This window comes from Coregonus clupeaformis, chromosome 28, assembly GCF_020615455.1.
Source record: "Coregonus clupeaformis isolate EN_2021a chromosome 28, ASM2061545v1, whole genome shotgun sequence".
Taxonomy (NCBI): Eukaryota; Metazoa; Chordata; class Actinopteri; order Salmoniformes; family Salmonidae; genus Coregonus; species Coregonus clupeaformis.
In genome coordinates, this window is record NC_059219.1 from 15483730 (window position 1) to 15508159 (window position 24430).

The window sequence follows — 24430 nt, forward strand, 5'->3', positions numbered from 1 at the left end:
TCTGTTTATTATCTATGTATAGTCACTTTAATAACTCTACCTACATGTACATATTACCTCAATTACCTCGACTAACCGGTGCCCCCGCACATTGACTCGGTACCGGTACCCCCTGTATATAACCTCGCAATTGTTATTTTACTGCTGCTCTTTAATTATTTTTTTTTTATATATATATATTTTTTGGTATTCTGAGTGCCCTCGCCAGCCAGGGTAGGGTGTTTATGAGTTGGTTATTAAAGAATGTGAAACAATGTTGTGTATGTTAACTATTTCAATGTTATAGTCTTGTGAATCTCACAGGCATTGTATTGGAATGGGAACAATGGGAGAGATGGACAAATACAGATTTTTTTTTTTATGGACTATATTCTCATTCATATTATTAAGACATGAGGTGAGTATCAAAATAGTTTTAAAAGATGCCTTTCCTTAAAGTTGAACATCGGGTAGATCTTTACTAATAGTCTATAGTCAACTCAAAATATGGTATTCTGTTATTTTGAAATAGCCTACATTTTCTGTATCATAATGAGACTAAATGAAATGACATAGGCCAAATGAATTAAATTAAATTGACTTATTAGACTGTTGAAATGTAGGGGGAAAGGCTGACATTTTATTTAAACATTGGATTTCTGTGCCTCGAATTTCATAATAATTTCAGTTTTCAGACGTTTTCTTTTGGTGTCTCTCCTCAATTGGAAAGCCTGCTACTCTCTGATCTCAATACCAAAGCTGATAATTGTGAATTGATTGAATTGGAATGATGTGAATAATGAAAATGATGATGAGAGCTCAGTATAGCCTAACCCTTTAATCATAGGATATTGTTACTCTGTGTCTCTAAAATCACTATGTTTAAATTTCTATAGTCATTCGACAGTCTCTTTTAATTGACACATCCAAATGTCGGCAGCAGATAAATTTTTTTTGCATTGAATGTTCTATTTTCGTAGCTGATCAGAATTCGATATGCTATAGACTATAGATAACATTCTGCCCATATGAACACATTTATTTTAGGCCATATATTTTTTTTTTAAATGCATGATTTTATGAAAGGCAGCAAACAGACACAACATTGTTTCACATTCTTTAATAAAATATTCATAAACAGGCAATGGGCTATACAGCTCGTATCACAGAACTACAGCCCTGAACCATATGTCAATCTGAACCTAACAAAAGGTGAAAGGTCAGTTTGTGAACAGCTAAGATCCAGCACCCTCCCTCTGGCAATAGAGACGGGTAGATTTAACAGTCCCTGAAGATGAACGATTTTGTTTATTGTGTGATCTTGGGGAAATCAAAAATAAAATCCAATTTGTGTTTTATTTCCCCATATATGATGATCGGAGAAGTTCTGTCTTGTGTTCATGCTCACCCTGAAGTGTTCTGGCTACATGACAAACACAGGCTATAGTCTTTTTTTAGATATTGCCCAATTTATTTTCAAACCCTGGGGGAAAAGGAGAAGTTTATTGTTTGTACAATGTGACAAGGTGATTGATAGCTGTACTTTGTTATGGTGATTAACTATGCGTCTAATTAGGGTTTGACAGCAAAGCTATTGTTATTCTTCGATAATTTTTTCTTCCTTTCCCATGGTTAAATAACTTAAGCATTGATTGGAACCTCTTTTTTTGCACACAGAAACTAAAGGCCATGAGTAACTTGGTAAAAAAGAATGGCAGCGATTGGCATATAGGTGGAGCTGTTATAAACAGTCTCACTTAAACTGTCCTATCCACCGCCTCGTTTGACCTATAGACTTGAAACTTTGTATGTGTCACGTCTACTCCTGCTTCTCCCCTCCGGCGTGCGACGTCACCGGAATACTGACCACCGGTCCTGGGATTCATCATTACGCACACCTGGCATCCATCATTACGTGCACCTGCAGATCATTATGATTCACACCAGGACTCCATTACCTTCCTCATTACCTCCCCTTTATCTGTCCCTCCCTTACGTTTATTCCTCAGTCGGTATTGTTCCTGTGTTCATGCTACAGTGAGGGAATTAAGTATCTGATCCCCTGCTGATTTTGTACGTTTGCCCACTGACAAAGACATGATCAGTCTATAATTTTAATGGTAGGTTTATTTGAACAGTGAGAGACAGAATAACAACAAAAAAATCCAGAAAAACGCATGTCAAAAATGTTATAAATTGATTTGCATTTTAAAGAGGGAAATAAGTATTTGACCCCTCTGCAAAACATGACTTAGTACTTGGTGGCAAAACCCTTGTTGGCAATCACAGAGGTCAGACGTTTCTTGTAGTTGGCCACCAGGTTTACACACATCTCAGGAGGGATTTTGTTCCACTCCTCTTTGCAGATCTTCTCCAAGTCATTAAGGTTTCGAGGCTGACGTTTGGCAACTCGAACCTTCAGCTCCCTCCACAGATTTTCTATGGGATTAAGGTCTGAAGACTGGCTAGGCCACTCCAGGACCTTAATGTGCTTCTTCTTGAGCCACTCCTTTGTTGCCTTGGCCGTGTGTTTTGGGTCATTGTCATGCTGGAATACCCATCCACGACCGATTTTCAATGCCCTGGCTGAGGGAAGGAGGTTCTCACCCAAGATTTGACAGTACATGGCCCCGTCCATCGTCCCTTTGATGCGGTGAATTTGTCCTGTCCCCTTAGCAGAAAAACACCCCCAAAGCATAATGTTTCCACGTCCATGTTTGACGGTGGGGTGCTTGGGGTCATAAGCAGCATTCCTCCTCCTCCAAACACGGCAAGTTGAGTTGATGCCAAAGAGCTTGATTTTGGTCTCATCTGACCACAACACTTTCACCCAGTTCTCCTCTGAATCATTCAGATGTTCATTGGCAAACTTCAGACGGGCCTGTATATGTGCTTTCTTGAGCAGGGGGACCTTGCGGGCGCTGCAGGATTTCAGTCCTTCACGGCGTAGTGTGTTACCAATTGTTTTCTTGGTGACTATGGTCCCAGCTGCCTTGAGATCATTGACAAGATCCTCCTGTGTAGTTCTGGGCTGATTCCTCACCGTTCTCATGATCAATGCAACTCCACGAGATGAGATCTTGCATGGAGCCCCAGGCCGAGGGAGATTGACAGTTATTTTGTGTTTCTTCCATTTGCGAATAATCGCACCAACTGTTGTCACCTTCTCACCAAGATGCTTGGCGATGGTCTTGTATCCCATTCCAGCCTTGTGTAGGTCTACAATCTTGTCCCTGACATCCTTGGAGAGCTCTTTGGTCTTGGCCATTGTGGAGAGTTTGGAATCTGATTGATTGATTGCTTCTGTGGACAGGTGTCATTTATACAGGTAACAAGCTGAGATTAGGAGCACTCCCTTTAAGAGTGTGCTCCTAATCTCAGCTCGTTACCTGTATAAAAGACACCTGGGAGCCAGAAATCTTTCTGATTGAGAGGGGGTCAAATACTTATTTCCCTCATTAAAATGCAAATCAATTTATAATATTTTTGAAATGCTTTTTTCTGGATTTATTTGTTGTTATTCTGTCTCTCACTGTTCAAATAAACCTACCATTAAAATTATAGACTGATCATTTATTTGTCAGTGGGTAGGGGATCTAATAAACAAAATCAGCAGGGGATCTAATACTTTTTTCCCACACTGTATGTCGCCACTGTTACGCTGTCTCGTTTCATGTTGGTTGTTTTATTGAACGTTTCTCCTGCACCTGCATCTCGACTCAGTGTCATTGTTACAGTCTGTAGGTGTCTTTTCTCATGCTGAACAAATTTGCCCCAAAGACCCATACGGTGAGTCAAGATAGGTTTTCCTCCATCTTGGAAATTTTTGAAAACCTTTGAAAAACGTCTTCTCATGTAAACAGTATATGGACAAGGTATGCAGCAATCCATTGTTTGGTTTAGTTTCCCTGGCACTGTTTTAGCATTTGTGGCACAAATCCCATTTTTTGAAATTGGACCAATTTTAGCATTTTTTGCATATCATGATCAAATCATATATAAGGGACTTTTTTGCGCTTCAAATTAATTTTAGATACTTTCAGATTATTTGGACATGATGTGTGAAAAATGCTGATGAACCATAAGTCAGATTGACTCCAGATTTGGTATATAGACTCAATACATTTTCCTCTATAAAAGGAAATGTTGCATTCAAAGTCGGCCATGCTACACCACTAAATGGCACCATATCACACCTGGGCAATAACAACTTAACCGATGGACATGAGGCCATGAAATGTGGTATGTAAACCTTATGTACATGTCCTTAGAAGCTTTGTGAATATAAAGTCACTGCAACCTTAGATGGCACCCACCAGACCAGTTGGTGGCACTATAGATGTAATTTGCACCTATATACTAGAGCAAAATCTTTTGATCAAGTGGACTTTGTCTCATAAAAATTAATGTTAGATTTAAATTATGGAGAGGAACAATATGAAATATTGTGAAAATAACACAGAAAATATTTCACAAAGCTTAACATAAACCATTAGTCAAATTGTCTCCAGAATTGGTATATAAACTCAATACATTAGGTAATGACTTTAAGAATGATTACCTGCTGCATTCAGCAACCTACAGCACTAGACATACTTCACTTGCATCATCCTTGTGGTATTGAGAGATAAACATGGTAATGTATCACTGGTTGCACATAAAGGAAGAGACTGTAGTCCCTACATGATAGAGGGCTGGCTTTGTTATCCAACTGATCTTGTGTCCTTTCCGTCATCCTGTGAACCCCATTATTTGCTGCTCACAGCTATATTTTGTAAATGTAATTTTATTTTGTGTTTTGTGCATATGTTCTTGTTTTAAAAGCCCATACCGGCTGGGCACCAATTGCTGAAATCAAATAAATAAATCCATCAAAACGTAGACCTAGTAAAGTATTTAATCTACACTGTAGTTCTTTGAGTAATACTGACACCTTGTGGTGTTATATGGTCCCCTCTGCGTCTAGTTTGACTGTATTTGACTCCTCCCCTCACTGAGAACGCACACACTAAACCTTTCCATTCACAGGGGACATTTCGGGAAGGTAATATATAGTGTAAAGTGATACTTTGATTTCATTGAATAGCGTCCAACATTTTCTATGTTGACCAATATTATGTTTGATTTACTAAAGAATTGACCAAATTCAAACATTGAATTGAACATTGAAATGCTTGGGTTACCACTCTAAATGGAAAACAACACAGCTTCCTTATTTTTAACACCATAAAATATTCAAGTTTGGTCATGTGTGTTATGACACAATAAGTCATTTCATCTTAACATCTATCCATATTATGCAAATTATTTTAGACAGGATGTACAGGGTTTGGTTTTGCTAACCGAAGACCCCTCTTATTTGACTTGATTGAATCAAAGCTATTGATACATCAGGAGAGATGGAAACAGCTACAGTTGTTTCTCTCACCATGGCAGTACTCTCAGGTAAGACTTTTAAAGTATTCACAGTAAGGCACAGAAACTTGGCTTTCAGAGACAGACAAAAGTCAAAAGAAGGGAAAAGGACAGAAGTGCAGGAGACATTATAAAAAGTTTTGTAGAAATGTTTAAAGATTTGACAGCCAAAGTTTATTTTGCTTACTGACGAATGTATAAATCACATATTAACACTTTCAATATAACCAATACTCGTCTCCAATTAAACCTATAGGGGTAGGAATTGTTCTTCAATATTGACCATTATGTACCAAACTTCAATAACATATGTACCATTTCAGTTATAATGTTCATTTTTCATGATACAGTACAACAAAGTTATAGAATACATTTTCCATGATACATTACAATTGCATGACTATTACAGTTGGCATTTCATGAATTGCTATCAGTCTTGTTTGATAAATGTTTTATATATTTGCTAAGTGGCATACAGGATAAGATCACCCTCTGTATGACTTACTGTGTAACTGCAATTTGGTTCACAATATGATAATGAAAAAAAGGGGGGGAACATTGACATCCTTTTTAATACTGTGTAATATAGATAGGTTGATTGCTACTTAAATCTTTATTTGTCTCAGGTTTCTGTCATGGAGACTTGTTACCAGCCGGACCCCTGAATGGAGCATTAGGAGAGAATATTACATTTAATGTAACCCTAAGCCCCCCAGAACCACCTAAAACAGTCACCTGGAATGTTGATGGAGGCACTATAATAATTCTATCTGGTGGCACTGAAACTGTATTTGGTAATTACAAAGGCAGGGTCACCCTGTCTAGAACTACTGGATCTCTGGAGCTCAGGAATCTGTCCCTGGATGACAGTGGAGAATACTTAGTGAATATTATTACTGCTGCAGATGTATCACTGAAAAAAACTACTAGACTGAAAGTATTTGGTAAGTACATTGTGCTGCTGTATTCCATACCCTTTCATTTCTCAGCATTCCTTAGCAGTCACATTGTACCTTTGATATGGAGTTTTTAATTCAGAAGGTTTTCTTATGTAATTACTGTAACATGATACTGATACATCATCCTTAAAGTGATAGTTAGTGCCAAAGTTATACATTCTACCATTAGAAAAAAAGAGGTCAAACAAGGCCCTTTGACATCAAGTCAGAGTTTATTTGTCACATACACAGATTAGCAGATGTTAAAGCAGGTGCAGTGAAATGATTGTGTTTCTAGCTCCAGACATGTTTTGTCATTAAATTATTGATCAAAAGGAGTATAAGATCAGTAGACCAGACCACACAGTCCTCACAGACATTTTTCGGTTTTTCTTCTCATCACTGATGAAGAGCATGTGTGTGTGTGAGGATTTTATTTTGACACCACTGAAAATGAAAATGATCGTAGAAGAAATAAGATCATGGTCAGCTTGTGATGAATCGCTCCCATTACATTACTGCCAAATGGTTTGAAATGGGTTGGACAGTTACTGGTTCCAATTACATTTAGTTACTACTGAGCACTTCTGCTGTACAATGTCTTCACTTTGAAATTCTCTATAATTGATGTAAGATGTTTTCAAATGAAGCCAAGCACTGTATTTGGCTTTGAATTCAATTTAAATTGTCTGCTAAGCAAAAAGGAAGTTATTGTCTTTTTAACCCACAGAGCGAGTCTCCGATGTGATGCTAACTTCCAATGACAGTGACATATTAGTGGAGTTCAATAGCTCTGTCAGTCTGTCCTGCTCCTCCTCTGGCTCCTCCCCCTTCTCTTACCGCTGGCTGAATAGCAGCTCTGAGGTCACAGCCAGTGATGGAGTTCAGGTTAGAGATGGGAACAGCACCCTCACCATAGTCAGAGTGACCCGGTATGACCAGGGGCCATACACGTGTATTGTGTCCAACCCCATCAGCAGTGTCCCCAGCCAGAATGTAACCCTCACCATCAGCTGTGAGTCTCTAACCTGCATGTCTTATAACCTTCTTAGTTTACTGCTTGTGGATGAACCCATTCATATAACCTTTGTTTACCATGTAGTTCATGTATTCATCTGGATAGAGCTTCCTGCAGAGCCTGCTAGTGTACACTTCATCTGTTTAGAAATAACAAGACTCAACATCATATAAATACACCCACTACAATATATTCTGGAACATGGTGCTTTAAGTTTATATCAAGTCTATCAATATATTATCCCTGTTCTATATAGCACTAACTTATCATGCTTTGGAGTAGCGTTGTCGTCCTGTGGCTTAAATTTCTACTGAATCAAGCCTGCCTATTGTATGTTTTGGGTGGATGATTGCTTGTGATGAAATAACTTAACTAGATAGATGCATTCTAACGTTGATAACATTGACAGAACTTGGATGGGTCATTTCAACATGGTGTAGAATATTGCTGTTTTGGTTGACCTACCTTCTTCAATGCTGGTGTTTGACATGGAACATTCATTACAGATGGTCCAGATAGAACCACAATGAATGTGACACCTCCAGATGTACTGTATGGATCAGGGTCAAACCTCACTCTGTCCTGCTCAGCTGAATCCAGTCCTCCTGCCCAGTTTCAGTGGGCTCTGAATGGAACACTGCTGTACAATAGGGGACCAGAACTCAGTCTGGAGCACATCCAGGCCAGTCAGAGTGGTAGCTACAGCTGCTGGGCCCATAATACCAGAACCCTGAGGTACCAGATATCTGAGCCCTCTGACATCACTGTGCTGGGTAAGTGGTAGAGAGGAGATGGAGACAGACATGGGAGGAAAGAGAGAGATTGGCTCTGAGGGTTTCATAGGCGTACTATGTAGAGCAGTCACAGCTGAATGTATTGACATTTGTGGGGTTATGCTGAAGTCCTTTGTAAAGTCTTTATTTTCCTTCCATTTTGTACAAACATTTGGATAGCTAGCCTGTTCTATATGTAGCAGAGCAGAGTCTCATTCAACAGAGACAGTGTCTATGACACATGAGAAGAGAGACCTATGAGTGGCATGTGAGACTACAAAGCAGATGACTTTGGATTATTAGCTGATACTGTGCACTGTACTGGATATTGGCCAATACAAGTATAGCGTTGGTTGTCAGGATTTTGTGGCTGTCTCTTAGAAGGACAGTCTCTGGTGGAACATTCTAGAGTTTAGAAGGTGATCATGCAGTGAAAAAAGTTAACCACACTACATTATGTAATTGAACTTTAATCATTCAATGGCCTTGTAAATATTGTCCATCTTTACAGAAAAGGATTAAGATGCTTTATGGGCAAAGTAGTATTTTTGCAGTATGATTTTTTTTCTGTCAAGTGTCGACACCTATTATATAAGTAACTAATCATTTTTCATGCAAACTTTACCATGTTGCTTGTCATTGTTCATTTCACGTGATTCTGATTAATATAACCATCATTTTTACTCCTTTCACAGAAAGAATATCTAATGTTAACATCCCTAATCCCACAAACCTGCCAATTATCGAGGGGAACTATGTCACCTTAACCTGTGATGCTTCTGGCTCCATCAGTACCAGAGAGTGGATGAAGGCTGGTCAGCCTCTGTCTCTTAGTGACAATATTTTATTCTCTGAGGATAATAAGACAGCATCTATCAACCCTGTGAAGAGAACCGACAGTGGGATTTACATGTGTTGAGTCAGCAACCCTATCAACTCTGATAATGCCAATTATAATCTGACTGTAAACTGTAAGTACTCTGCTGTTAGCCTGGGGTTATGTCTATACACAATTACTGTGTTTTAACTCCTTTTGCATTCAAATCTGACAAATGTAAATGCTTAGAGAAGATATACAGTACATTCTATTATAAAACGGGTTGTTTGGATCCTGGATGCTGATGGGCTGAAACAGCATTCCAGCCATGTGTATATCAGACAATATACCACGGCTATACATTTGCAGTGTATTAAACAGAATACATAATTTATGAATGAGACTCATTAAGACGCATTAACCATCCTGACCCCAAAATCATACTGATTACAAACACATGGCTACCTCTTATTGGAACTGGTGATATGTGTTACAGATGGACCTGACGGTTTAGAAATCAAGGGTCCAACTGAAATAGAAGTAGGACAGAAGTTTACTGTTACGAACCCCGTGGCTCTAAACGTCTAGGGTGGATGGACATGAGACCCGTAACATAAATTATGCAAATTAGGAGTGTGGCATGGAGCAGTGAGAACAAATGTGACAACAACCATGAACTACCGTCAAACACAAATGGTTTATTTCAGAACACACGGTAAGGGTTTGGGAAAAAGGGCTGAGCAGGACCCAAGAAATGAAACAATAGTGTAAAACCCCCTAAACTGATCTAGCCTGCCTGAAGAACCGCTAGGCTACTGCTAGTCATACAAAAGTACAGTGGGTGGTCCGCTCAGGTCTAACTAGTGTTTTTAGACAGATTTCTTCCTACGGGTAATGTACGCCCAAGGGCAACTAGCTTAAACTCCCCTTTTCCCAGAAACACACAAAGCTACCAAACAGGGTAATCAGCAATTAAGTAGTACACACTACACAGGACACAACAGTATCCGCACTCACATAACAAAACAGTAGTCTAACAGAATTACCAATCATAATAAACAGCAACTTTAGTGAGTAACCAAAAACAGGACACCACCGTGTCCATACTCACATCCGGAAATATTCTCTCTCTCTCAACAAACACAAGACTGGTTTTTATAAAATGGGCTGTGTGATTGAACAAACGAGTAACAGGTGGTGCAATGCACAGGAATGTTCACTGATTGGTCCAATCAGCAGACACCTCAACGACCACCAATCAGGAACATACAGGACACCTGTGATTAGGGCAGAAGGAGAGAAACACACAAAAACACAGGATACCTGTATCCGTAACACTCCCACCCTTAAAAGAGCAAACCACAATGGTTTGCGACACACGTACTATCACAACACCCAAATTCACAAATCATCCTATCGGGATAACAAAAAAAAACCTAGATCATTACACACGAGACAAAGCATCTGCCAACACATTCTCCAACCCCTTTTTGTGGCGGATCTCCAAATTATAATTTTGCACGACAAGTGCCCAACGCATAAGGCGTTGGTTCTGGTTGTACATCCGGTGGAGAAAACCTAAGGGGTTATGGTCAGTATACACGATTACTGGTAATGCACTGGAACCAACATAAACTTCAAAGTACTGCAGAGCTAACAACAAAGCTAGAGCTTCTTGTTCAATGGTGGAATAGTTTGTCTGACATTTGTTAAATTTCCGTGAAAAATAACAGACAGGATGGTCCACTCCACTCTGGTCTTGCTGCAGTAGAACAGCCCCAGCACCTCTGGCACTTGCATCTACCTCCAGTTTAAACGGTCGTTCAAAATCTGGCGCAGCAAGAACAGGAGTACTACATAAGAGTGCTTTAGCAGTGTTGAAAGCAGTACAACAATCTTCAGACCATACAAATTTTCTCGCCGGACTGTGCAAATCCGTTAATGGAGCAACTACCGCAGAGAAATTTTTACAGAAACTACGGTAGTAGCCAACCATCCCTAAAAAACGGCGTAGCTCTCTTCTGGTGGTAGGTGCGGGAAATGCGTTTATAGCTGAGACCTTGGCATCTACAGGGCGCACCTGACCATGGCCGACCTGTTTACCAAGATAAGTAACAGTGGCCTTCCCAAACTCGCACTTTGCTAAGTTCAGGGTTAGAGAAGCGGTTGCTAGACGTTCACACACTACCCTTAGAGTGTTAACATGATCAGACCACTCAGTTGAATAAATTACCAGATCATCAAGGTAAGCACTACAATTAGGAACTCCAGCCAATACTGTGTTAACCAGGCGTTGGAAAGTGGCTGGTGCGTTCCGCATCCCAAATGCCATAACAGCATATTGTAGGAAGTGATCTGGGGTCACAAAGGCAGAGATGTCGGAGGCACGTGGGGTTAACGGCACCTGCCAGTAACCTTTAGAAGATCTAGTTTGGTTACATAAGTAGCAGCACCAACAGTATCAATACAGTCATCCAGTCTGGGTAACGGGAACGAGTCGGGCACTGTGACAGCATTGACTTTCCGATAGTCCGTACATAATCTGGATGTCCCATCAGGTTTAGGAACCAGAATGCACGGAGAACTCCAAGGACTTGAACTTGGCATAGCCAGGTTATTCTCCAGCAAATAACCGACCTCACCCCTCATTATCTTTCTCTTAGCGACGTTGACACGATAAGGATGTTGCTTGATAGGTGCAGCGTTTCCAACATTAATGTCATGTTCTAACACATTTGTACATGTAGGAACATCATTAAAAAGACATGGAAAGCTGTGTAATAGCCTCACAATATCATCTGACTGTCTGTCCGTTAAATGAATCAGGCTTGACGGGAGAGACAGCAGCATCTCTGAATTGGGCAATCTAGCACACTGCTGCTGAGTATTGCGCAACTCCAAACCATCTCCGTCCACATCATTAACATGACCTCCCACTACAGCCGTAGCAGCAATAGAGACAGCCGACTCGGCCAGTTTCTCTGGACTGTCTACCTGAGTGACGGGTCTGGTGTGGTATGTCTTCAACATGTTAACGTGGCACACACGAGATTGACGTTTTCTATCAGGAGTCTGTATCACGTAGTCAGTTTCACTTAGTTTCTTTTCAATGACATAAGGACCAGAGAAACGTGCTGACAATGACGCTCCTGGCACAGGCAACAATACAAGAACTCGGTCACCTGGCTGCAGTGAACGAGAAACAGCCTGTGTGTCATAGTGTCGTTTCATCCGTTTCTGTGAGGAAGACAGCGCTTCCTTTGCTAGAGCACAGGCAGCATGTAGGCGCTCACGAAAGCGACTAACGTAGTCCAACACATTTTCTTTCACACACAACTCTTGTGACAAAAACTGATCCTTAAGGACTTTCATAGGTCCTCTCATGGTGTGTCCAAACACCAGTTCAGCTGGGCTGAACCCTAGGGATTCCTGTACTGTCTCACGGACAGCAAACACTAGAGGAACTCCCTCATCCCAATCTTTCTCAGATTCCAAGCAATATTTACGGAGCATAGACGTCAGGGTCTGATGCCAACGTTCAAGCGCACCTTGAGACTCTGGGTGATATGCGCTTGACACACGGTGTGTAACTGACAAGGATTTTAACACTTGTTTGAACAGTGTAGAAAGGAAATTCGTACCCTGATCAGTTTGTATCACCTTAGGTAACCCAAAAGTTGAGAAGAATTTGATCAACGCTTTACTCACCACCGGAGCAGTAATCCTTCGCAGAGGAATGGCCTCTGGGTACCTGGTGGCCACACACATAATTGTTAACATAAACTGGTTACCAGATTTTGTTTTTGGTAATGGTCCAACACAATCAACCATCACATGTTCGAAGGGTTCACCTATGGCCGGTATGGGACAAAGAGGCGCGGGGGAAATAACCTGGTTCGGTTTCCCAACTACTTGACAGGTGTGGCAAGTCCGACAGAACCGAGCCACATCTTGTTTTAAGCCAGGCCAAAAGAAATGTCGCAAAACACGATCATAAGTCTTGGTGACTCCCAGATGTCCGGACCACTGGTGATCATGAGCGAGGGATAAAACATTTTGTCGAAAGGCTGTAGGAATCACTATTTGGTAAACAGCATTCCAATCTTCGCCAGCGTCAACATGGGATGTCCATTTACGCATGAGGAGATTACCATCAATGAAGTATGCCATGTTTTTCTTCTTTAGCTCCTCCTCTGAGACAACACTAGAAAAACATTTAGCCAGGCTAATGTCAACCTGTTGGTTAGCGATCAGCTGCTCACGAGTAACTGGTAACTGTATTGCCTCAGCAACAAGTTCCACATCCTTCTTCCTTTCTCTGGGCTGTTGGTCAGACTGCACCAGCTTACCAGAGGTAGCACCCGAACTATCCTCTGGGTCACACTCTCTGAATAGAATCGTGTTCGACAAATCTATCACTTCACCCACTTGTCGTGCTTGAGCACGTGTGACAGCACAAGCGGGGAACACATCTGGATAACCCTGTGCCAGCTCCTCGGAGAGAGCCTGGTCACTTTTATCCAATACCTCCAATATGGGTATCACCTTTCCTCCGGCAATATCGTTGCCCATTATAAATGTCACACCTTTTACTGGCAACATAGGACGTACGCCCACTCTGAACAATCCACTGACTAACTCAGAGTGTACGTTCACAAAGTGCAATGGCACTGGGACGAAACCCATTTCAATTCCTTGTACTAACACACTGGAACCACAATATGTATTACTGGACAAGGACAAAACATCAGATAGTATGAACGACTGCGCCGCACCAGTATCTCTGAGGATTCTAACTGGACGCTGAGACGCTTCGTCATCTGATATAGAAACAAACCCCTCAAAAATGAACGGTTCATAACTGTGATCTGGGACAGGGACTTTCAAACCACATTCACTATGAGGCTTCTGTCTTGATTCCGGCCTTACAACCGCATTCGAATCAGCCCAACACCCGTTGGCGGCCTGGCGTGCTGAGGCATCCCCGGTTTGCGTTTTAGCAGAAAGCAATCATTAACCATATGTCCCACCTTATGACAATAGAAACAGTGACGCACATCTTTTGGGCGTGCTGGATGTACTGCTGGTCGACTAGGATTAAAAGTTAGCAACTCCGCAGCCCTGCTCTCCGTACGAGCCGAAAACACGCTCTTATGCGTCAACACAAACTCGTCTGCCAATACAGACGCTTCCGACAGTGAGGATACTTTCTGTTCGTTCAGATAAACTACAATGCGTTCCGGTAAACAATTTTTAAACTCTTCTAACAAGATTAACTCCCGTAGAGAGTTAAAATCAGTTACCTTACTAGCACTGTGCCATTTGTCAAACAGATTTCCTTTGTCTCTAGCAAACTCCACATAAGTCTGAGTAGGAGACTTTTTATGAGACCTAAATCTCTGTCGATATGCCTCAGGAACAAGCTCATAGGCACGAAGAACAGTAGCTTTGACCACTTCATAATTCAAACTGTCTTCAAGAGGTAGCGCTGCCAGAACCTCTTGGGCTTTACCTGATAGTTTACACTGAAGTAATAGGCACCATACCTCTTCGGGCCATTTCAATGCTACCGCTATACGTTCAAACACACTGAAATAGGAATCAACCTCTGACTCCCTAAACACAGGTACCAAGGTGATCTGCCTACTAATATCAAACGTAGCAGATGACACAGCTGGTGAGGATGGCTCACTAGCAGGCATAGTATTAGCAGAGACTAACCTCGCTGTTTCTGCCTCTAGTTCCATTTTACGCACCTCCAGTTCCATCTTACGCATCTCCAGTTCCATCTTACGCGTCTCCTGTTCTGCCTCTAGCTTACGCGTCTCCTGTTCTGCCTCTAGCTTACGCGTCTCCTGTTCTGCCTCTAGCTTACGCGTCTCCTGTTCTGCCTCTAGCTCCATTTTACGCATCTCCAGCTTGTCTTGCCTGATTTGTGCCCGCTCTTCCGCCTCCATTTGGAGCCGTGTCGAGCGGACATCCATCCTGGCATCACTGTCAGTCAGTGGGGAGAGTGGGTCATAACGGGGCAATGTGGCTGGAGCCTTAGTCTCGTCCTCAGACACTGATGGGCTTACAGGAACAGCAACCACATCCCCTACAGGAGCAGCAGACTCAGGCGGCGGTAACTCAAGCACTCGCTCGTTTAACAATATCGCTAGCACTACTTCCCTAACTTCTGCTTTCACTAAACCCCTCGGTATGGGTACAGAAAAGTGGTCAGCCAAAGCCTGTAGATCCACTCTACGGCAATTATCAAAAACCTCCCACGTAGGGTTTTCCAAAAATGCCTCCAACTCAAAAGTAGCCATCCTACTAGCAACACGAGCCGTCGACTACTGAACACAAAAAAAAACAGGTAGTACCGCTGCCAAGCTCAACACTGAACCAGACACTTACTAATTTGCATGAGTAACATGGGATAGATCCCGGACGAACCCCCACTTTATGTTACGAACCCCGTGGCTCTAAACGTCTAGGGTGGATGGACATGAGACCCGTAACATAAATTATGCAAATTAGGAGTGTGGCATGGAGCAGTGAGAACAAATGTGACACAACAACCATGAACTACCGTCAAACACAAATGGTTTATTTCAGAACACACGGTAAGGGTTTGGGAAAAAGGGCTGAGCAGGACCCAAGAAATGAAACAATAGTGTAAAACCCCCTAAACTGATCTAGCCTGCCTGAAGAACCGCTAGGCTACTGCTAGTCATACAAAAGTACAGTGGGTGGTCCGCTCAGGTCTAACTAGTGTTTTTAGACAGATTTCTTCCTACGGGTAATGTACGCCCAAGGGCAACTAGCTTAAACTCCCCTTTTCCCAGAAACACACAAAGCTACCAAACAGGGTAATCAGCAATTAAGTAGTACACACTACACAGGACACAACAGTATCCGCACTCACATAACAAAACAGTAGTCTAACAGAATTACCAATCATAATAAACAGCAACTTTAGTGAGTAACCAAAAACAGGACACCACCGTGTCCATACTCACATCCGGAAATATTCTCTCTCTCTCTCAACAAACACAAGACTGGTTTTTATACAATGGGCTGTGTGATTGAACAAACGAGTAACAGGTGGTGCAATGCACAGGAATGTTCACTGATTGGTCCAATCAGCAGACACCTCAACGACCACCAATCAGGAACATACAGGACACCTGTGATTAGGGCAGAAGGAGAGAAACACACAAAAACACAGGATACCTGTATCCGTAACATTTACATTGACCTGCTCTGCTGACTCCAACCCCCCTGCTAGTTACACCTGGATGCACAATGAGACAAAGATACCTGGACATTCACCTGAGTTCACTAAAGAGAATAGTGAATACTTTGACAGTGGGAATTACACCTGTACAGCAACAAATTATGTCACTGGGAACAACACATCTGCGGTCCATGAACTGTCAGTAAAAGGTAAAGTTAGCAGAAGCTTTTAAGACAATATGAACATAGTAGGTGTCTTTATTGTGTTGTAATTGTCACCCAGATGCATTGTAATGTGCAGTACTGATTGTTCACTGTGTGTAGCCTTTCTCTCATCTCTCTATGGTTCTATCTCTGGTCTCTGCAGCGGAGGGCTCTCTAACTCCAGGACTGTCTGCTGGTGCCATCACTGGGATTGTGATTGGAGTGTTGCTGGTTGTCGGAGTGGCGGTTGGTGTTGCAGTGTTCTTCATCAAGAAAAATGGGTGAGTTAAGAAACTTATCATAAAGATGGAACCTAGACATTTTCATATGTTAAAATTTGTAAACCTATTTGAAATATATTTTCATTTCATTTAAAAAGTGTATTTTCTATCACTGCAGGTAGTGGAAAATATAGACTCTATTTTCACATTGATCAAAGTTGGTCACTAAGAAGGCCTTGGTGTATTTCAAAAGCTGTTAATAAAAACACTGTAGCATTATATTCTTATAACTTTCTAAACAGCAACCTTTCAATGTGTATTTCTTGTTGTATATAGAACCAATGCTGACCCAATACATCGAAGAGGTAAGCATATATCTATCTATCTTAAAGGTCGTCATATTTAATAATGTCTTAAAAGCTTTGCTTACTCCATATTTACATTCATATTTTAGTCATTTAGCAGAGCGACTTACAATTTCCACAAAGAAATGAAAAGGAATCAGACAGCAGAAAAGCACCATTATATATGGCAATGCTTAAAGAGGCAATCAGCAGTGAAACAATAACGATGTGTTTCCCCGCCCCTGTTTCGGTAAAAAGTTAAGGGATGGGACTGGAGAAATGTAACCACTCTCAAATTCATAGAGAGAGCTATGGATGCAAGGACTGACCATCCATGATATCAAAATTATAGTTTTAACCATCTTTTGAGACTGTACAGTGTTTGTTTACATTTATATTATTTACAAACATTGGAGGAAAACAAGCTTATAGTTTGGGTTCTGATGGGATATGACTGTTGAACTAAACTCATGAGGCATTTATAAGTAATATTCTTCAAGAAACAATGGGTACGTATCATTAAATTATAAATCCAAAAATGGATGTAGCATCGGCTGATTGTCCTGTTAATACTGTAACAATGCTTATGCAGACAAGATAGCAGCATTTATACAACCCCCTCTATTTGTGCATCTCTAACAGGCTCTAAACAACCTGCATATGAGAACCAATCACCTGTGCATGAGAACCCATCACCTGTGTATGAGAACACAAGACAAAATCAATCTCCACCTCTACCCCTGACAGTAAGTAAGCCCTGGTCACCTGGGATGTCTCTGCATGTCTGTATTCTACTACAGTCTTACTGTAATAAACAAGATCAACTAGCTTAACAAGATGTACAGTGTGAAAAAGTTATGTATGCAAAGACTGTTTGCCAATGACAGCTATTCAGTCTCTGGCCTATTTAAGTTATTCATTAACATATGATCGCTGTAAAAGGACTTTGAGGTTTCATATTTTGTCATGGCAACTATTAGTGTGGCTGTTGACTTCTATGTAATGCCTTTTTTAATTCAAGCTTTATCCCAAATTATAAAGTGCATGACTTCAAGAGTACCTATGATACTAGGATAATGGTAAATTTGTGCTAGACCACATGGCACCATGTGACTGTAAGTAAGTCCTGGTCACCTTGGATGTGTCTGTGCATGTCTGTATTCTATTACAGTTTTACTTAACAGGATGTACAGTGTGAAAAAATACTGTATGCAAAGTCTGCTTGCCTATGATAGTGTAATCCAGGCAGTTTCGGTTTTTGACTCAATGGCAGTTATCAGTGTCTGGCCTATTCAGGTTATTCATTAACATATGACAGCTGTAAAAGCTTAACATTTGGTTTAGATTTTTTGTCATGACAACTGTTGGTGTGGCTGTTGCCTTCTATCTAATGCAATTTTTTATTAATTTAATTTATCCCAAAATGATGAAATGCAGGATTTCAACAATACCTATGATACTAGGATAAAGGTAAGTTTGCGTCAGACCACACGGCACCATGTGACTACAATACTGTAAAAACAATTGATTTATGTCTTATTTGTTAAATGGTCTTCATGCCGTATTATAGCTGATAAATGGAAGTTAATGTTCCTTTCATTTCTCCCTTACCTTCAATCTAACAGTAAAAGAAGTCAATGGAAAATACAGGACCTCCATTTAATTACCATTCTCCAGTGAGTTCCATCATCAACACATAGAAAACCTGCATGATAACACCCAGTGTGGATCTGTAATATAATGTACATAATCAATACATTCATGCTACGTTTGATTGTCTGCTTTATTGTGTAATTTTAGCAACAAAAAACATGTTAATAAAAAGTAGATAACACAATACTGTACTGTAACTTAATAAATTAAAGCATAATGATAAGGGTGGTAGGGGTGGGGACTGTACTGTAAATAGTAAATTAACCTTTTTTTGTGTACTGTATTGTCAACTATGGTGCCAAAAAGGCACAGAAGCTGGATACTTAAATGCTTTAAATGATGTAAAAACAGAGTAATAAAGATTGACATCTATTTCTCCATTAACTTTGTTGCTCTTTGTGTCAAATGTGACCAGTAATATGTTGATATGACCTAATGACAGTTCATTCATTCCTACAAAGCTGGATGATGGTTCTAAAAGATCCTACAGTGATGTCAGCATTAGAGAAGGATTATAAAGCACAGATGTGTATTGTATATAATCTCAAATGAATGTAAATTGCGCTTAATTTACTATTGGAAAATACTCCAAGACCAAAGTCCACTATGTTTATCAGTCAAAGCCTTTAAAGCAATAGAGGGCAACATTGTTATCAGGCTCAGTAAAGGTAAAACCCCACACAGCTTCCTTATTAGTGTTAGTGGAGGTGGAGTTTGTGATACAAATAGGGAAGATTGGTCATGTGTTCCTCCATGCAGTGATTTAACTCATGAATACATGTAATACTTCTTCCTCATATCAGGTGTTACTGTAGACCACTCTTATTGTAGCCTTGTCTTCTAAACTTATTGTGGAGACAGGCCTTCAGTCTGAATCACAGACATTTAAAACATCAGAAGAGATGGAAGATGCTGCAGTAATTTCGCTCACCATTGCAATACTCTCAAGAGAGATTTAAAGGGACAGTCAGCAGTTGAAACAACAACAGTGTGCCCCTATTTTGAGGAAAAGCTTAGGGATAGCGCTAGAGAAATGCAACCACTGAAATTCATAAACAGAGCTATGGATGCAAAGACTGACCATCCATGATATCAAAAGTATAATTTTAACCATGTTTTGAGGCTATTCAGTTTACATTTACTTTGTTTACAAACAATCAATAGGTACATATCATTAATTTATAAGTCCAAAAATTGATGTAGCAACTAAGGATTCTAGCTGTAGATGAAGGTGCACAAATGTATGTAAAATCGCCAACATCTGTCCAGTGAGCCCAGTCTGGTTGTTGACCTTTCACCATGTAGTTCCTGTAGTCATCTTGATAGTGCTTCCTGTAGTGCCTGCCTGCTACTGGAAGCTTCATCTGCTTAGAAATAACAAGACGCAATACCATATAACCCATCATAAACTGGGTGGTTCATGCCCTGAATGCTGATTGGCTGTCACCCATGGTATATCAGACCGTATTTACATTTTACATTTTAGTCATTTAGCAGTCGCTCTTATCCAGAGCGACTTACAGGAGCAATTAGGGTTCAGTGCCCTGCTTAAGGGCACATCGACAGATTTTTCACCTAGTCGGCTCAGGGATTAGAACCAGTGACCTTTCGGTTACTGGCACAACGCTCTTACCCACTAAGCTACCTGCCGCCCCAATACCATGGGTATGATGAAACATTTATTTTTACTGTTCTAATTACGTTGGTAACCCGTTTATAATAGCAATAAGGCACCTCGGGGGTTTGTGGTATACGGGCAATATACCACGGCTAAGGGCTGTATCCAGGCACTCCATGTTGCATTGTCCCTAAGAATAGCCCTTAGCCGTGGTATATTTGCCATATATCACAAACCCCCGAGGTGCCTTATTGCTTAATTATACTCTGGTATTGGATATGGTTATGTCATTCATTTGCTATGGAATAGTTGTTCTCTTCATGTGGATTACATTTCTAATGAATCAAGCCTGCCTACTTTTGATGGCAGATGCTGGTGAGGGGGTAACTCAACTAGATCTACACTGAGTATACAAAACATTAAGAACACCTGCTCTTTCCATGACATAGACTGACCAGGTGAATCCAGGTGAAAGCTATGATCCCTTATTGATGCCACTTGTTATATCCACTTCAATCAGTGTAAATCAAATCAAATCAAGCTTTATTTATACAGCACATTTCAGACATGGAATGCAACACAATGTGCTTTACAGAAAAAAAATACAAAAAAACTATGAAAATAAAAGCTTAAATATTTACTACACAACAAACATAATATCAAAAACAAAAGAATGACAAACTGAACACCCTAAGGAAAAGCAACGCTAAAAATATGTGTTTTAAGATCTCTTTTAAATACAGTATGTCCACAGTTTCAGCCCCCCTTAGGTTCTCTGGCAGGCTATTCCAGAGGCCGGGGGCATAATAACTATATGCTGCCTCTCCATGCATCTTGGTCCTAGGCTTTGGGATAGTTAAAAGGCCAGTGCCAGAGGACCTGAGGGACCTACTGGGTACATAACTTAAAAGCATGTCTGATATGTATTGGGGTGCACAATCGTGGATTAATTTAAAAACCAATAGAATAATCTTACAATTAATTCTAAAACTCACAGGCAGCCAGTGTAGATGTAGGGGACGATTTAAGTGCCTTTGAACAGGGTATGGTAGTAGGTTCCAGGTGCACCGGATTGTGCCAAGAACTGCAACGCAGTTTTTCACGCTCAACAGTTTCCTGTGTGTATTAATAATGGTCCACCACCCAAAGGACATCCAGCAAACATGACACAGCTGTGGGGGGTGGGGGGGTGGGGGGGTTCCTAATGTTTGGTACAATGGTTCTTCCTTTAAAAGTTGCTTCATACTGCAGCACAGCTTGCAGTGTGCTGCAGAATGGTATGGGACGTTGGAGTGCATGACATCATAGTATTTTACTGTCAGCCATTGTTGCTATTAATGCTAGTTTGACCACCAGAGGGCATCTTTGAGAAGCTAAGTTATTGAAATGTCATGGAGCTGTAGGCCTAAGAGTCCTGTTTACTGTAGCTGTTTTAGCAAAACGTACTTATTGGCATAAAGGCCTCAATATACAGTATATCAATCAATCATTCATTCATTTGTGCATGTCATCACACAGCATACAAGTCATCCATGTCTTTAAATACAGTCAAGCATTTTAGTTATAAAACAAAATAACAAAGGGAGCCTTGAATAATTATTCAATGAATAAACCACAACGTCGGCTAAATCGATTGAAATCACGAATGCATTTGACTGTTTTTAATATTGCTGTACTAGAGACTTTAAAACCTTTTCTGTTAGAAAATACTATATAGGATTGATTATAATTTGTTTGTACATTATTATATTGTATTTGTTGTGCTGTTTATACTGTTAGAAATGTAGCTTAATTAAATTGATTAATATTATGGTGTTTCTATTCCAAGAAAAATGAAAAAGCATTTTACAGTAGCCTATATAGGCCTCAGGGTTTCCGTTAGGAAAATATGGCTCTGTAAAATATGGCTCTGCCTCGCAAACATCCATTAAAACAATTTCAATTTCAATTTAAGGGGCTTTATTGGCATGGGAAATACAATTAAAGTCCCTAAACTCGGCAAGAGACTATTGTCCTGCTGATAGCCCATCAAGGGTGGGTGGCTTCTTTTGTATTCCAATTTATTGGAAAGGCTGCTAAACCATTTGCACCTGGCCCACTGCGTTGTTGCATACTTACAGTACAGTGCACTTTCACTCCATTCTCCGCCTGACTCTCTTGTTGCTATCTATTCGGTAACATTCCACAAGTAAATGTAATAAATAAAACACCTACATTAAAAATAGCTCAGGACTTGAAAATATGTTTAAACAAATAAACTTTTTTTTTTAATCTGTGCTTAGTAGCGGAGGCCTTATGGCTTCGCCATCAACTTGTTAATTTAGCAGACATCACTTGTGTATATTCAGTCAACACATATATTTTAAGAATATAATGGAATATAACAGACCATTTTCGTTTCTCTTAGAATAAAAACCTTAAAGTGTAACAACAGTTTTAGTAAGTAATACGGTCCAGTTACAGCTTCTTCTGACAAAGTAGGAAAAAAGTGTCTGTTTTTGCAAGAGATACTGTTGCATGACAAACAGGTGTTGTTAGATTACAATATAATTGATCTGCCAGTTTGGAACAGTGTAAACAATACTAAATAAAGTATAAGTAATACCAGAGAGTCTGTTCTAATGAAAAAATGTTTAATGCCTTTAATACAGCATAGCAAAGTTTAAAAACAGACGGATTTGTGAAATTGCTTTATCCGACATTTTGCTGTTGCTTGAGGCTTGGTGATCACAGAATCAGAAGGATATTAAACAAACACTCAAATAAGCAACAGAAGCAGGAACAGCATAAGGCTGAGTGACACTCATTCCTGGCTTTCGTTCAAAATAGGTTATATTATAATGCAGGGTTAAAGACACATTATTTCTGATTGTCTTTAGCATGCAGTCTCTCCTCTCAATACAGCTAATTTCGTTTGAATTATTATGTGGATTATAATAAATTAATATATTTGTAGGGGTTGATGCATTTTTCGTTAGGGTAAATCTGGTCTGTGATATTGACTTAGAAATGTTAAACTTTAGAGTATTTAAGCATCGAATACATTGCAAGTTTGCCCTTTTTTGGCCATTAGGCTACACTTTACAATAGGACTCAATTCTGACTGACCGCAGCATCTATCGGTAGTCTAAACTGTGGCACAAATTGGGGGGGGTTCACGCCTAGCCCAGCTATTAGACTATCCTTTTGTAAATTAATGGAGGCGTGAATGTTTCAGTCAGTCTCTCTCCTATCACACTAGAATCCTGCATCAGACAAAACAAATCAGCTGGCGGGTGGTCCGAGAGTTGAGAGAGAACTTGGGTAAATACAATGGCGCAATTACACATGACATGTGGACTGACGATTTTAGAAAAATAGGATACTTGTGCCTTACAGCCCATTACATAAACGAAGAGTGGATGTTATCTACCACAGAGTGGGACAGTGCATCTCAAACTGCAAATAACATAAGGCCAGCTATTCTGAAAGAATACTTGTGGATCTTGTTGATTTCCTCTATCGCTTCAAGAGGTCTACTGTCCACCTGATAGTTGTGTGGTTACAAAGGATAAAGCATCACCTTCAGATGGATGTCTGGTTTCAGAGAGAAGCCAGCTGTGAGCCTGCAACCAGACACGGTGGATGACATCCTTTTCCTGCACAGCAATTTGAAGAAATCCAGTGATGAATGGACTGTTTTTGAAGTTATAGTTTTAGTACATTTATTTGTTGTTTAATATTAGAAGGCTCTTTAAAGCGATTTGAGTTGTCAATGTGCCACATTGCATTGTGAAATAATAATATTCATGGCATGGTTTCTTTTTAGCCAAATGTTGAATAGATATGCAGCCAAATTAATGAATACAGAAAATCTGAATAATAGCCTATTGTCTGTAGTCATAAAAACAATTAGGCTAAATGAATTGATATTATTTTGTTGGGTAACGGATTGGCTCTCGGAAAACATTAAGAGGCGGCTTCTATCCTCAATATAATCATTCATTCAGAAGGATAAACCAATAGGTCTTTGGCCTGCAGTGAATTTAATTAGATTACCAGGTTCATTTTCCATTAGGTTATAATAATCCAAACCTTCTGGGAATGTTATAAAGTCCTAAAGTAATGGGTGGAGTTAGGGGTGTGAGCAGGTGGGTCTGGGCAGGTGTGATGTAGTTGTCGTTTGTATGAGTATGTTTTGTATTGTCTAAAAAATATAAAATAAAATCTTACAAAAAAATGAAATAAGG

At 40.2% G+C, this 24430-nt stretch overlaps 1 protein-coding gene across 1 annotated transcript; it reads left to right on the forward strand.

Moving 5' to 3' along the window:
* Positions 1 to 4981: 4981 nt before the first annotated feature.
* Positions 4982 to 18802, forward strand: LOC121542883 (carcinoembryonic antigen-related cell adhesion molecule 5-like). The gene is made up of 11 exons (XM_045208335.1): positions 4982 to 5023; positions 5293 to 5424; positions 6021 to 6338; positions 7063 to 7347; positions 7857 to 8123; positions 8819 to 9035; positions 16154 to 16371; positions 16529 to 16646; positions 16923 to 16951; positions 17573 to 18400; positions 18556 to 18802. Exons 2-10 carry the CDS (start codon positions 5379 to 5381, stop codon positions 17761 to 17763), a joined length of 1689 nt encoding a protein of 562 aa, XP_045064270.1. The 5' UTR covers positions 4982 to 5023; positions 5293 to 5378; the 3' UTR covers positions 17764 to 18400; positions 18556 to 18802.
* Positions 18803 to 24430: the final 5628 nt, after the last annotated feature.

What these genes read in the sequence shown, in the direction of transcription:
- LOC121542883 (XM_045208335.1), top strand. Translation starts at nt 5,379, where the DNA reads ATGGAAACAGCTACAGTTGTTTCTCTCACCATGGCAGTACTCTCAG. An exon ending in CACCATGGCAGTACTCTCAG is followed by an intron (nt 5,425 to 6,020) that starts GTAAGACTTTTA and finishes TATTTGTCTCAG; the next exon opens with GTTTCTGTCATGGAGACTTG. An exon ending in TGTAACCCTCACCATCAGCT is followed by an intron (nt 7,348 to 7,856) that starts GTGAGTCTCTAA and finishes CATTCATTACAG; the next exon opens with ATGGTCCAGATAGAACCACA.